Source organism: Limulus polyphemus, unplaced genomic scaffold, assembly GCF_000517525.1.
Source record: "Limulus polyphemus unplaced genomic scaffold, Limulus_polyphemus-2.1.2 Scaffold94, whole genome shotgun sequence".
NCBI lineage: Eukaryota > Metazoa > Arthropoda > Merostomata > Xiphosura > Limulidae > Limulus > Limulus polyphemus.
The window spans coordinates 130,596-144,409 of record NW_013665704.1 but is presented as its reverse complement, the minus strand read 5'-3'; the positions used below and the strand labels follow the sequence as shown (position 1 = coordinate 144,409).

Sequence of the window (13,814 nt, the reverse complement as noted above, 5' to 3'; positions counted from 1 at the left end):
CCAACGAATAGTGGGATTGACCGTCACATTATAACGCCCCCACGGCTGAAAGGGCGAGCATGTTTGGTGGTATGCGGATTCGAACCCGCGACCCTCAGATTGTGAGTCGAGCGCCTTATCCACCTGGCCATGCCGGGCCCAACCAGGCTAGAGAAACGATTTTATTATTCAGCTAAATCAACTTTCAATTAAAACTATCATAACCATTAATACAACGATTCTGTATCCTCACCACGTTGTTACAGTCCATGTCGCCAAGTTTGGTCATGCTCTATCTGATGGCCGAGCTTCTTGAAAATAGCCCTGCAATGTAGTTTCCAGTGCAAAAGGCTCTATCATAAGGTTATCATGTCAAAAGCACAACACAGCTTTCTGCTTGCTTTCCATAAGCCAACTAGTGTACAAGAACAATAGTTTCCCAGCGCCTTGTTTCAACAGTCCAATCGCACAGAAATCCATACGTGCTACATCTAGCAACTTGACCATATGTCTTTGTATGTAACAGTGTGAATACTCGTTTCATTCACCAACTGCTTGAAGTATGCGACAGTTGAACGGATATGTTGTGGAAGCAATTTCTGCACACCTGACTTGTGTCGATTTTCCAGATAGAACTCCTTCTTGACTATTTTGGGCTGGGGCACGTGGACGGCTTTTGGTACCGATACTTGTGCTCATGGATTCTCACCTGATATAAGATCCGCACTTTGCTTTCCACAACTTGGGTACGACTTTCTACAGGTCTCTTTCTGGATGGTTCTGGTTTCTTAAGATGATACATGTTCCTTTTTCGAATGCCATTATGTACAAGGAATATCCTCGTCTTGGAAATTCTAAAATCCCGATCTGAACACATCTTTATTATCCTAGTATATAAATATTTTGTGTTGGAAAGGGGTGTTACATACCCTTCCCAAAATCGTTTCAATATAAAGTACTGAACCCTATGTGTTTTGTTCACAGAATGTTCTCCATCACTCTACAGCACAATGCTGCTATGATTGACGTGATATAAAGAAAATAAGATGAGAAATATTCATTCAGCAGGATTATTTAATGATATAGAGCCAAAGGACACAACATCTCGTAGAAAGGGGTTTTCAGTGTTCTCCATGGAAACGAAAACACTGAGAGTTAGGCGAACAGTGTGTTCCAAAACCCTGATCCAAGTTAACCTGACATAACACCATCATCTTCGAAGTGAAGGATATGGTCAGAAAACAGAACCCTCTGATTTAAAATGATTCTTAGATGAAACTGGGCACATTTCAGTGAGATAATAAACAAGGATTTGAAATTGGCAAAGGTTTTAAAGAAAAAGGTTAACAAGCTTCCAGCCACACCTTGAAAGCAGCGACTGCTTCTCCAATAAAGAAGGCCGAAGGAAATGGAATCAATAATCTTATTCGACCACATTTTTGTCCCTCAATGCAACTCCAACTGATTTTTGTGTTTTTTGTCTACTTAAACGTGGTCTTGGAAACTTATGTCCACTTACAGTGGAGGGATTATGGATCTCACCGTTCTATGCCTAAACTTGTTACAACGGAAACTGCGATGTCGGACATTGGTACATAATCAAGGCATCAGCATGAGCGAGACAGTGATAGTAGAGGTAGTTACCAGAAACCATGGGACCTGGAAAATGGTTCTTATAAAGTACATTTCACCATCAATGTGACCATCAATATTATTTATAGCATATAAACGTTTTCTAAGATACAAAAAATGACCAAATGGCAATTGTATGTATTTTTCGAGCATGGCTGGATTCGACAGTTTCCATGGTCTTTGAAGAGAAGGCCTCGTGAAAAAATGGAGATAGGTTGAACCTACAATTAGTAAAATTTCATATCATATGGAGTCAATTACAATATGCTCCAATAAATTAGTTATTATCAACGTGATAAGGCTTTCATGAAAATATCTGAACAGAAGCCATAATTTACCAAGAATTCAAACTTCCCAGTTCCGCGGTCTTTTTTTTTCTTTCTACTATTGAATGCTTTTTGTTTTGTTTGGCATAAAGTATTTATCAAATGACTATATGGAAGTTTATACGTATGAAAAGGACAATACAAAGTATATGCATAACATATATTCAAAAATGTCTTTTAAAAGAAACATTAAGGTGTGGGGCGTCATAGTTTGGAAGCTAACTGTTCCAAATGAACATGTCCAAAAGGTTCCTGATGAACAAGAAGGTAGATGTAGTTTTTTCTTAATTTGGAAGATTTCTGAATTTATTAAAGTTACTCTGACTGTATTGTGGGAATGAATATTAAATGTGATTCGTCCACATTTGAAATTTTTTGTGTGTTTGTATCCACTGCAGAAAATCGAACCCCGAATTTTAGCATTGTAAGTTAATAGATTATATTTGAAATTAAAAACCTTTCAGCAGAGCAGCCAAGCATGGAACCTATTGTGAATCTCTCGTCTTGCACTTCTATGTTGAAAATTGATGAAGTCCCCTGAAAAGCCCCCCCCCCCCCAGTGGTTCAGCGTTAAGTCTGTTAGCTTGTAACCTTGTAACGCTAAAAATCGGGTTTCGATAACCACGGTGGGCAGAACACATATAGCCCGGATGATCCTTAGAACAATAATAAAAATCAACAAATTTTTCTTCTTTCTGTTTCTTTCAATTTTGAAAAACTTTTATTACTTTTGCTACAAGCGATGGCGTGGGGTTTCTGAATTTAACACTTTTCTATAAACAACTTTATTAACACAATAATAAAATGACCGTAAGAGAAAAAGTTAGTCTCAACTGAAATTTTTGATTTTGGTATAGCTTTGGTTCAACATTTTTAGTTTTAAGATTACGTCATGAGTGGACAGTTTCCTATTTAGAATGTCCAGTCTCGTATGTATTATAGCTATCAATTGGTTTTCTGTACAAAAACATGTACTGGTTTAGTTTTAAAACAAATAGATTATATAGTCTTCTCTATAATTTATTAAAATATTGTAAAACGTTCTCCCCAAAATCATGTAAATGAAGGCTTTCTTACATATACCACTAACGTCACTCAGCGACATAAAGCAAATCTCCAAGTTATATTAATATGAATTCTTCCCTTCATTTGAGTGTCCAAACATTAAAGAGTTGAAGAACTATAACTTTGAGATTAAACTAAAGTTTTTTCTGTTATGTTTGAGTAAACAGTTTCACACACACTATTTTGTAAATTTAAATTCGACACGTTATTATATTCGATACGTTATTATATTATTATGTTTTCATCATTTAATACTCTAGACACTACTTACTATAAAGCTTCAATAACTGAATAAAAAACAAACAAACAAATAAAATAATTTTGTAAGATTAAGTTTTTAACAATATTAACTACTTATCCGAAAGCATATTGCTAACTCTCGATAAATTATATATATTTTTTTCATTTTACGTTAGGTTTTACTAATTCTAATAACTGATTTGTTTGCATTTGATCTTATGCTTGAATGACTTTAAATGCTTTAGATCTAACAGTTTTATTCCTTTAAATTTACTTCAAGACAGTTTTTGTTTACTCGAGATCAAACTATTTTACAACAAAAGCATCATTTGATTAATAAACTAAAAAAATAAAAACTTGCAATTGAATATTTTGTACGTTCATTTTATTGTACTATTTTCTATATTCAGCTTAAAAATAATGTTGTAATGGCTCTTGTTGTTGGACAGTTTCTTCTGGATTATTTAATAAAAACACGAATGCAAAGTTCGGTCCACTTAGTGGTGATGAAAGCATTTTTTCTTCGACTACAGGTTTTACATCTTTTACAAATTCCGCGTAACTAACTGTAGGCCTAAGTTCACAAATAAATAATGACGTCTCAATATAAATTCCAATAACTTGCTAATTTTCTCGCATGTACCGTACTTCTCTTATCTCTATTACTTCATGTTGAAAACACAAACTTAAAATTTAGAGAACTGAACTAACTCACTCAATAATCAATAAACGATGTAATCTAGACACCTCTATCACTGGGTTTATATCGTTCCAATGGTTTCCAGAACTTTCAGGAAAAGTCTGGTTACTAAGTCATGATTACTAAGACATTAAAAACCAAAACAATACAAACGTACAAGTTAATAAAAACATAACCCACAACCACATTGATCAATACGTCATGTTTAATTTTGTTTTACGTTTGTAAAATCGTACTTTTTAAGACAAGTATTACTACTATACTGAGTGTTTTAAGCTCATGTGAAAGTTGCTTTTTTTCTGTCATTTCACGAGCCTGTTCACTCATACGTAGGAAGATCATAACTCTTGCTGCATGGATGACCTTCCATTTGTGGACTCTCTTAGAAGTTGAGAATCTTAGAAAAAAAATCTTAAAAACACGCTTTTCGTTACCTTCCCATCAGGGCGAGTCATCACTGACTGAGTGTTAGCTTTATACTGCAAAAACTGAAACAAATCTGGTATAAGGATAGAAACAAAGGTACCAGCCAAGGGCGTCAAATTCTCGGAGACTCCAGTGTGAGTAGGGGAACATAGCCTTAATTCTTGCTTGGGGCGCCAGTTAAGCTATCGTCAGCTCTGGATCGAAGTGCAGTATATTTCAATTATGATGTCTTTTTTTTTACAATAATATATACGTGCAAAGAATACATCTTAATGTTTTAAACGAATTGTTGAAGGAAAGATACAGTACTATTATATTCTTGCTCACGAGAGTCCAACAAAATATTTTAACAAGTGTGCATGTGCAGAACAGTCCAGCGTGTATTCGTTTTTCAACATAAAAATTTAGAATTAAATGTCTGATAATGATAAACAGATTTGTCACGTACATTAACGAACTGATTTCAGACACAATGAAAGGGGTTCCAATAATTTTGAGATAAATAAGTATAACATCAGTTCAAAAATTAACGGTTTGGTTACTTCAAGGGTTAAAAATATATACGTACAATTCCAAACAAAATGTTTACATATTCAGAACAACCTACCATATATATAGATTATTACACGATAATAAATTAGTATTCAGTAGGTTATTTTTCTGTAAGAAAAGAAACATACAATTTACTACAGTAACTCTCAGTAAGTGACATCAGACATAAGAGATCAAAGAAAGAGAAGTTCTGAATATGCTATTATCCATGTAAAGTGTAATAAATGGATCGTTATATATATTGGTCTGGCTTACCCCAACTTCCCAGTGTTCTTCCTAAACATTCCCCAGTTTCGGAATTCCATATGAAGTCTCGAAGACTCTCCAATTTGGTTTTTCGTACTGGTTTTGAAAATTGGCGTTCCTTAATCTCAGCCATCACTGCAGACGATCGATTCACTCGCCCGTCCCGAAGCAAGTCCCGGATGCTTCCTCAAGTGTAGACAACCGAGTGCTAGTGGCGACAAAGCTTACACTTCTGAGAAACTAAGAGCAAGTTGAGTTAAATAATTCCAAGTGTTGGTTACGTAATGGGGCAATGTTATAGCCTATACTTCTACTAATTACGCAGCAATACTGAGAGTGAGCCAGCACCACACAGGTTTGTCAACCAACAACTTGCACCAGTAGTAACCGGCTAGGCAACATTTATGCAATACAGAAACAAGTTAGAAATGGCATATATTGTTTCAGAAACCGGCTATTTTTCAAAATATTAAAAGTGGTTCAGTTAAAACCTCAATACAATAAATTATGCAATAAAATATTACACAAAATATTTTTTATTGTTTTGTTTTTAGTTTAACCGCAAATTTGCACCATGAGTTATCCGTGCTGTGGACCGAGCTCTGAATTTTGGCTTTCTAGGCTTGCTAGCTGCTAGTAGAGTCACCGGGGGGGGGGGGGGAGTTCCATGTAAGAAAATGCTTAAGTGTATTCGGTAAAGGGGAGGGAAAGTTTCAGAACTAATTTTTTCTGGAAATATAAAAAAAAATATTTATTTTATAAGTGTTTCATTTACATATATGATTAATGACTTTCACGAAATACCTGAAATCGTCAACATGCACAATCTATAAAATGGCATAGTAAGATATTACCTTATTAAAATATAATCGTTATCTGAGTACAATTAAATATTGTAAATAAGTAATTTTAAGTCGTATTGGTTTCGCCTGCAAACACTGTAAACTTCCAGTGTGATGAGGTTAAAGAACTAAAAACGTATCTGAAACTTACTGTACGTTGCCTTGTGAAAAATATACGTACATTACGATGATACAATATACGGTACATGATGGAAACTGTCGAGTCACTATAAAAGCCCTGATGTACTAAGGGCTAAAACAACCAATCACATGACCTACTATAACTATTTCTTTTGACGTAATACTGACTATATATTCTTATCCATTCTGAATTGGAGTTGCATGCAATGGGGCCATTATTGCACAATAACAGCTTAGTCACGAATCCTGGGAACTGACGTAGGATTTGGACATATATATATATTTTAGGCCTGGGAGCTTTTTTGATATACCAAACATTAATTGTTTTTATTCCTTTTCATAACGGTGAATAATATATAGTTGATACTTTATAAGAAACTTTATCAGTAATTATGGATTACGTTTGTTTCGGGGGAAGACTACCTAATTACGATGAAGATGAGGAGCATGTGCAAAGAAAGAAGAGAAGCTGATGTGTAAAACATGTTTGCCCAAACATATATAACAATATGTTATTAAAAGATTTGCAGGTTAAAATTACAATGGTCAGTACTGGTGAGAGACGAAGTAAGTGTCACATATAGTAAACGAATATATATATATATATCATAACCAACAAAAGAACACGCAAAACATCTAAACATTCACCAGGAATTCAGTTTTTGTGACTATTCTTTGTCGAAACAAGAAAGCACATACCAGCATCATACCCATAGTAAAACTTCGTCGAATGTCTTCTTAGTTTCTTGTCGCATCTAAGACTTTGATTCGGAAATGACCCAGAGTTAAGTCCATATCGATGCATTCAAACTGTTGAGCTTGTTTTTCGAGGGGTGTGGTTGTAAGTACTATTTTCTATCATTTAATCATAATCTACACACACATACACACACACACAGATATATATATATATAAGACAAATACAAAAATTGCGACAAAGTGTTAAAGCAAATTGAAAATAGTTGATACTAATAATGGCTGGAGACGGCTTAAATGGGTAATGAAGAAAAACTTTAATATAAGTTTAACATGACAGCAAATGTACAACGTTTCGACAAGGTTTTGTCATCATCAGGTGATACTAGCTGAGGTTTCAGTGTAGTTTAAAATCGTAGTATTACATATGGTTTTCTAAAGATATAAATATACCACTTCATTAATTCTCTCGTTCATTGAACTAAGTATTAACATTTTCTCATTCATATCTCGAGCAGTAGGCAGATCATGACACTTGCGAATATAGGTGCATGGGATTTTGATGCAAGTACTATTACAGTTGATACAATAAGAAAGAAACTAGAGCCATCATTAGTAGTTGTTCGCTTCGTCTCTTTCATGTTTAGATGAATGCGCGGGCTATACATACGAATCTCAACATTTTGTTACCTAATCAAATAAATATGCGCCTGAATATCATGTTAGGGTTAATGGAAGTATTTTATTTTCTGTTTTCCTTTCTTAATTGTACTTGTCGTTTTATTGATTTTTCAAAGGAAGTTTAAGTAAATGTTTGTTCAAGAGAAAGATTCGTTATACTATTTATAAAAAAAAAAACAACACTAGGGTAACGATGCAGAAGTTGGACGAATTACTTAGGTGTTTTCAAACAACATTAGGAAATAAGCAAATTAAAGAATATATAATTCCTTTGAGTTATTTCTTGAAATAACATATACATCATATATATCTTTCATTAATGACAGTTATTTTGCATTGCTAACTTAGCGTGTAATTCAGACCAAACCGAAATCTGCTAAGTTGGCCCAACTTCGGGAGATATTATTAGGATTATGTCCGAAAACATCGTAAACAATGAGGGCAAGAGTATATAGCTGAAGAATCAATGCATTCTAATCATTGCGATTTTTTTTGACGTTCCGTACTCCTATTAAGACCAGTATATTATATTAGCTATATTGATTACTGGGTTAATTTTTAGTTCTGTTTTATTTCGATAGCTTGCTTTAATCGGGTTATTATGCTTTTCATTAGAAAGCCTTTTCTAATGAAATCTGCTAAAATTCGGAAGAACTAGTTGACTGCAAAAATTACCCGTATTTCTTTACGAAACTCAATTCGCGGCTTTCACATTGTGAATGTTGGAAAGGTTATCAAGTACAAGTTATGTTGTGCTTTATGAATGTCGGAAAGGTTATCTAACCTTTCCGACATTCATAAAGCACAACATAACTTGTACTTTCAAGTACAAGTTATGTTGTGCTTTATGAATGTCGGAAAGGTTATCAAGTACAAGTTATGTTGTGCTTTATGAGCGTCGGAAAGGTTATAAAGTACAAGTTATGTTGTGCTTTATGAATGTCGGAAAGGTTATCAAGTACAAGTTATGTTGTGCTTTATGAATGTCGGAATGGCTATCAAATATATATACGTTACGTTGCTTGCGTTCACTTAGTTATTGTTATCACGACAGCAACGTTTGCAGAACAAAAATCCAGGACCAACAGTCCCACGTGAGACTAAGAAGACAAAAAAAAGTTTGTTTACTCGCTTGTTTCCACTATAGATATTAGAGAATTAGAAGCGTTTCTTTAATACGTTTATAGAACTAAAAACCGAATATCTCTTGATTAAACTTAAATCAGACATCAAATGCTACAGAATGGCTTAAACATATATATTGGTGGTGAATACGTTGATCGTTTGTACGGCATTGCCTAAGATATTATCGACCTCTCTCTCTCTCTCTCATTTTTAGATAACTTAACACACCTGAAACTAATACCATAATCTCAACCTGCAAACCTATATTTAATGATGATAAATTTAATATTTTTGAACCTAATCAAGAACCGTTTTTCAGATAAATACCTTAAGTAGTTTCCTTGTTTCATCACAGTGGTGAATCGACCCATCAAAATATACATTCCAAAACGTCGATGGCCTGGAGCTATTTTCTTTAAAATATATATACTTGTTAGTTGGCGTTTCTATGGAGAATTAAATCACAAATGAAGTTGTACGGAAAGCTTGAGTTCTGAGTCATTTGAGCATAAACATCAAACTTTATTGGAAGGAAACATTTTCCAAATGAAAAATACAGTAACAGGAAGCATATTTTAATATCTCTTCTGCATTTAGAAGCTTAATTTAGTTTATTATCAATTCACGTACCGAATTAATTTGCAATACTATATTTGAGAACTACATGTTATTTATAAAATTCATTGACGTTACCAATATCCCACAACAAAATCTGGGCAATTTTTACCCAACATTAGTTCAAATACGAACTTATGAAATATTAAGCAGAAAAAAAAGAAAAAGAAAAAGCTATTACATTTGATATTTGTGTTACGAATTCGTTTAGAAAAAAAAGAGAGTAATGTACAGTTATTACAGAATTATAAAAAATAATGATTTTATCCATTATTTTGAAGATTTACTTTTGCTCCAGAGTTGGGAAAGAATTGCCCATAAGTTTTTAGAGAGTACTTTTGAACGAAAAAAAAATGGATCCACTTGGTTCGTCTACCGTCTCCAGCCTTGGGTCTGAAACTTGCGGTTTCCGTCACTTTTAGGTTCTTGTTCGGTTTCCTGGTTCTCGTCTTCGATCTCTGTTGCCTTCTTCTTCACCAGGTAAGCCAGGTAGTTCAGAGAGTCATGGAATGGGTTGCGTGCTACTCTCCATTCAAAAGGAGGAGTGTGATCGAAACTGTACAAAGGATCTGATGACATCAGTTGAAGACCATTGTTATAAGGTGAGCTGGAAGCAAGTTTTTTTACAAGTGCCAAGCTCCGAAACGGTCCTCGACCAAAACTCTCCGAAGGCTGGAAGGTTACGATAGTAACCAAAATCACCAAGGTAACAATGGAAGATGTTGTACGCAACATTTTTTTCTTAACGTTTCTTCTATCTGCGGAAGAATGAATATTTCTTAATCGAAATAGAGATTTGAAATATAAACATCTTAGCGATATATACAGCTTTTGTAAGTAAAAGAACAACAACAACAACAAAACACAATGACAGTGTGAGGCCTGCCATGGCTCGATGGTTAGAGCGCTGAACTCGCAAACTGCGGGGTTTGTATCCCCCCTCCGCGAAAGTTCGCTCTTTCAGCCGTGGGAGCGTTATCATGTGACGACCAATCCCACTTTTCGTTGTTAAAGAGTAGCCCAAGAGTTGGCGGTGCTGACTAATTGCTTTCCCTCTAGTCTATTACTTCAAAATTATGGACGGCTAGTGCAGATAGCCCTCGACTAGCTTTATGCGAAATTCAAACAAACAATAATAAAATTGATTTGATTTCGTTCTTAGAATAAGGTATGTGTAGCTGTAGCTTTGGCGATAAATAGAAATATATCATTTTAGACAAAATGTTTTTACAATGCAATCGGTTATTTACTTCGCGCAAAATATACTAAAAGAAGGGGGATAAATACCAATTGAATCATAAGCGTTAACATAAAGTACAAACGTATTCATTCTCCGTCTGTTCATAATAAATATTTTAATTTTTTTTTGTTCACGGAACTTTTTGAGTAATGATAATAAGAAAACTGTTCCTAACTAACACATGATGATCAAAGACTTTTAAAAATGATATATAAGTCATTATTGGACTTAAAAGAAGGTTGATGTATACGGTATAATAAATTGCTAGAATTTTTAAATAACAATATTTTATATATTAATTCTTGGAATGCCTTATTAGTGAAAAGTGACGGGACTAATGTTCTACATTTAAACTTAGGCTAGAAGCTAAAATACGGGTCTAATACAATAATTGAAGACTGCACAGTCTTGCCTGAGAATGTAGAAACTAGTTAGATATGTTTTATACTAAAATGTTTCAAAATGGTATCGTGGACTGAACGGTTGAAATGTGGATACTGAAGTACCTTAGCCATTAATTACAGCTATAAAGTTCTGCTGCACCTATAGAAACAAAATAAAAGAACTCTAGTTTGCAGAAGGTAGCGGAGAGTGGAAACTTTCACTGTACGTTTTCGTTTACAAACTAGTAGACACTTTCACTCTTCGCTTTCTTCTCCAAACTAGTACAACTTTTTACTAGTTTGTAGAAGACAGCGGAGAGTGAAAAGTTTCTACTAGTTTGTAAACGAAAACGTAGAGTGGAAGTTTCTACTAGTTTATAGAAGAAAGCGGAGAGTGAAAGGTTGTACTAGTTTGTAGAAGATAGCAGAGAGTGAAAATTTCTACTAGTTTGTAAACGAAAACGTAGAGTGGAAGTTTTAACTAGTTTATAGAAGAAAGCGGAGAGTGAAAGGTTGTACTAGTTTGTAGAAGATAGCGGAGAGTGAAAATTTCTACTAGTTTGTAGAAGATAGTGGAGAATGAAAGTTTCTACTAGTTTGTTAGAGATAACGGAGAGTGAAAAGTTTGAAATCAATAATCTCTCAAGGTGAAGTGGTATTGTGTAAGAGCCAATGTTCAGCCCTTCTTGCTAATTATAAAGAAATATTACGTAATGAAAGCAGTTTGTGCTACTGAAATACTAACTTATTGCTGGTATACTTACAACAAGCTGCAGGTTACTTGATGCAAGCTCGCTGATCTGGACCTCTAACTTTGCTCTCTGTTTCTCTACTCTTGCACTTTTCAAGCTACTTTTATAAGTCAGATTATTGACGTCACCAGTACTGCATTATTAGAAAAACTGACGCTCCGCCTACTTAGGTCTGTTTAGCCAGCTGCGTGGTCTCTCTTATTTCCAGATCTTTTCGCTGATTCGAGAGAATCTCTTTCTTGGATAATAGATGAATCGCTGAAGTTTCCATTAATCAGTCTATAAACATAGCTCGTGACAGGTCTGAATAACATCTGAAATTCATACTTAAATCATATGCAAATATACGTTCAGGGGATCACACTTGTTCTCCACACTCAATGTATTTCAATATTTAGATGAAGAATTAAGAAATAAGAGCTGACATGAAACATTGTTATGTAAACAAACCATTACAAGCTTCAAGACTGAAATAAGTGAAGTAAAATGTTGAATTTCAAACTTTAATTCATTCTAAGTTAAGCCTTGTAACTATACTGAAGTAAGTGAAGATAAGAAAAATATATGAAGAGAGATGGTTTTAAAAAAATTTCTTGATACTTTAATATTTTGTACTACTCGTATAATTTGTATCGGTTTTCAGGATAAAACGCGAGAGGGTTATTATAAAAAATACTCCAATACTAACATTATGTTCTAATAATTTAGTACAGAGCTCCTTTTAAACATTAAATGAAAAATAAAAATTAATATAACCTGATATTTCGTCTGGTACTTTTAACTAATAAGCTAAATTTTATGCAACAAACAAATATTTGTCCAGCAATAAAAACCAGTTGATGCAAGTGTTCTTTTTGTTAGTAGTATGAATGTGAAGAATAAAGTTCAACATACATGTTTTTGCAAATTATGATTGTCAAAAATGTCAAATCTGTTTTAGAATAGCTTTCACAATAACTCTAAGGGAAGGAATCCCCAAATGTAAGCACGTCAAATGCAGTAACGAATGCTGGAGTGAACGTTTACAACGCGAGCACCTAGCGACCACGGTCAGCGAATCCTTTCTTTATCTCTCGTAAATTTGACTATATATATATATATATATATACTATTCCTTGCGCTAGTGGCATGAATAAATGAATTCAATTTGTATGTATTCAGCTGAAATAGTTACTGACTTATTTTTTAGTTGTAAATTATGATTTATTCTTGAAAACATGCCACATCAATGATGAATGAAACATAACATCAAAACTATCCTCCTCTTGTTCATACAGGCACTCTCGTTCCCAAGTTCATTTCGCATAGTTGAGCTCTGAACGAGAGTGTCATCCAGTGCTGCTTCCGATTCTTTCTAACACGTTGTTATACTTAAAGGTAACACAGTTTCCAATCCCGTGCAACCTACTTGATAATGTGTGTAATATCAGTAGTGTCCTGATCTGCATATTATTTCCCTGTGTGACTTGCTTCTCCTTAAAGGTCTAGTTGAACAATAAGGACCACAGTGTATGTTGGGTTGAAGTAACTCACAAAAACCTTTAAAATACACCAAAAACGCTTGAGCTAAAATATATATAATTATAGTTTAGCACAATCAGTAGGTGATATCTCATAAACACAGCAAACTAAAGCAATTTGGTACTATTCAAATTGCATCATTCGATTCACGTGCACCAGTATAAAGCCTCGTGCATCCGTAAACTGTGTACCTAGATTCGAACCTGATGTAGAGTTATATATGGAAAGCTCACAGGAGTAAAATCTATCTTACACGCGTTTGGAAATCAGCACAATTTAAACAGCCACTGTTTTACTACTTACTTCAAGATATGGTTTATCTAAGTATTCGCGCCCAGCTTCATAAGGACTGTCCCTAATTTTGAACTGACAGACTGGAGGGAAAGCAGTCAATCAACAGAACCCATCAAAAGCTTATAACGCACTTGCAACTTTCTAGTACTGACCATATTTTTCTTTATTTTTGGAAACGAGATGCAAACCATGGATCTAGGATGCTCAGTTCAGCACGTTATCCATTAAGACATTTCCGGCTCCACCTACGTCAACAAGTATGTTTTGATTCTTTATGAATTTATATTCCTCATCAAAATGTAAATTTGCTGAAATTCTCGTTTTGGTGAGGAAAAAACAACAACAATCAATGATCAGT

The 13,814-nt window shown here is 34.3% G+C and overlaps 1 protein-coding gene and 1 long non-coding RNA gene across 2 annotated transcripts in view; both read right to left on the bottom strand.

Annotated features, from left to right (window-relative positions):
* LOC106469121 (sodium/potassium-transporting ATPase subunit beta-like) overlaps positions 1-5,404 on the bottom strand; it is a 20,364-nt gene extending 14,960 nt beyond the window's left edge. Inside the window, exon 1 of the mRNA XM_013929583.2 lies at positions 5,176-5,404. Within this exon, the coding sequence (XP_013785037.1) occupies positions 5,176-5,299 (124 nt within the window). The 5' untranslated portion in view covers positions 5,300-5,404. The remainder of the gene's footprint in view (positions 1-5,175) is intronic.
* A 3,745-nt stretch (positions 5,405-9,149) lies between these two features.
* On the bottom strand, positions 9,150-11,748 carry LOC106469116. Its single transcript, XR_001291419.2, has 2 exons — positions 11,654-11,748; positions 9,150-10,024 (listed from the first exon to the last, which is right to left on the bottom strand). It is a non-coding gene; the product is annotated as an uncharacterized LOC106469116 (long non-coding RNA).
* Between the last annotated feature and the right edge of the window lie 2,066 nt (positions 11,749-13,814).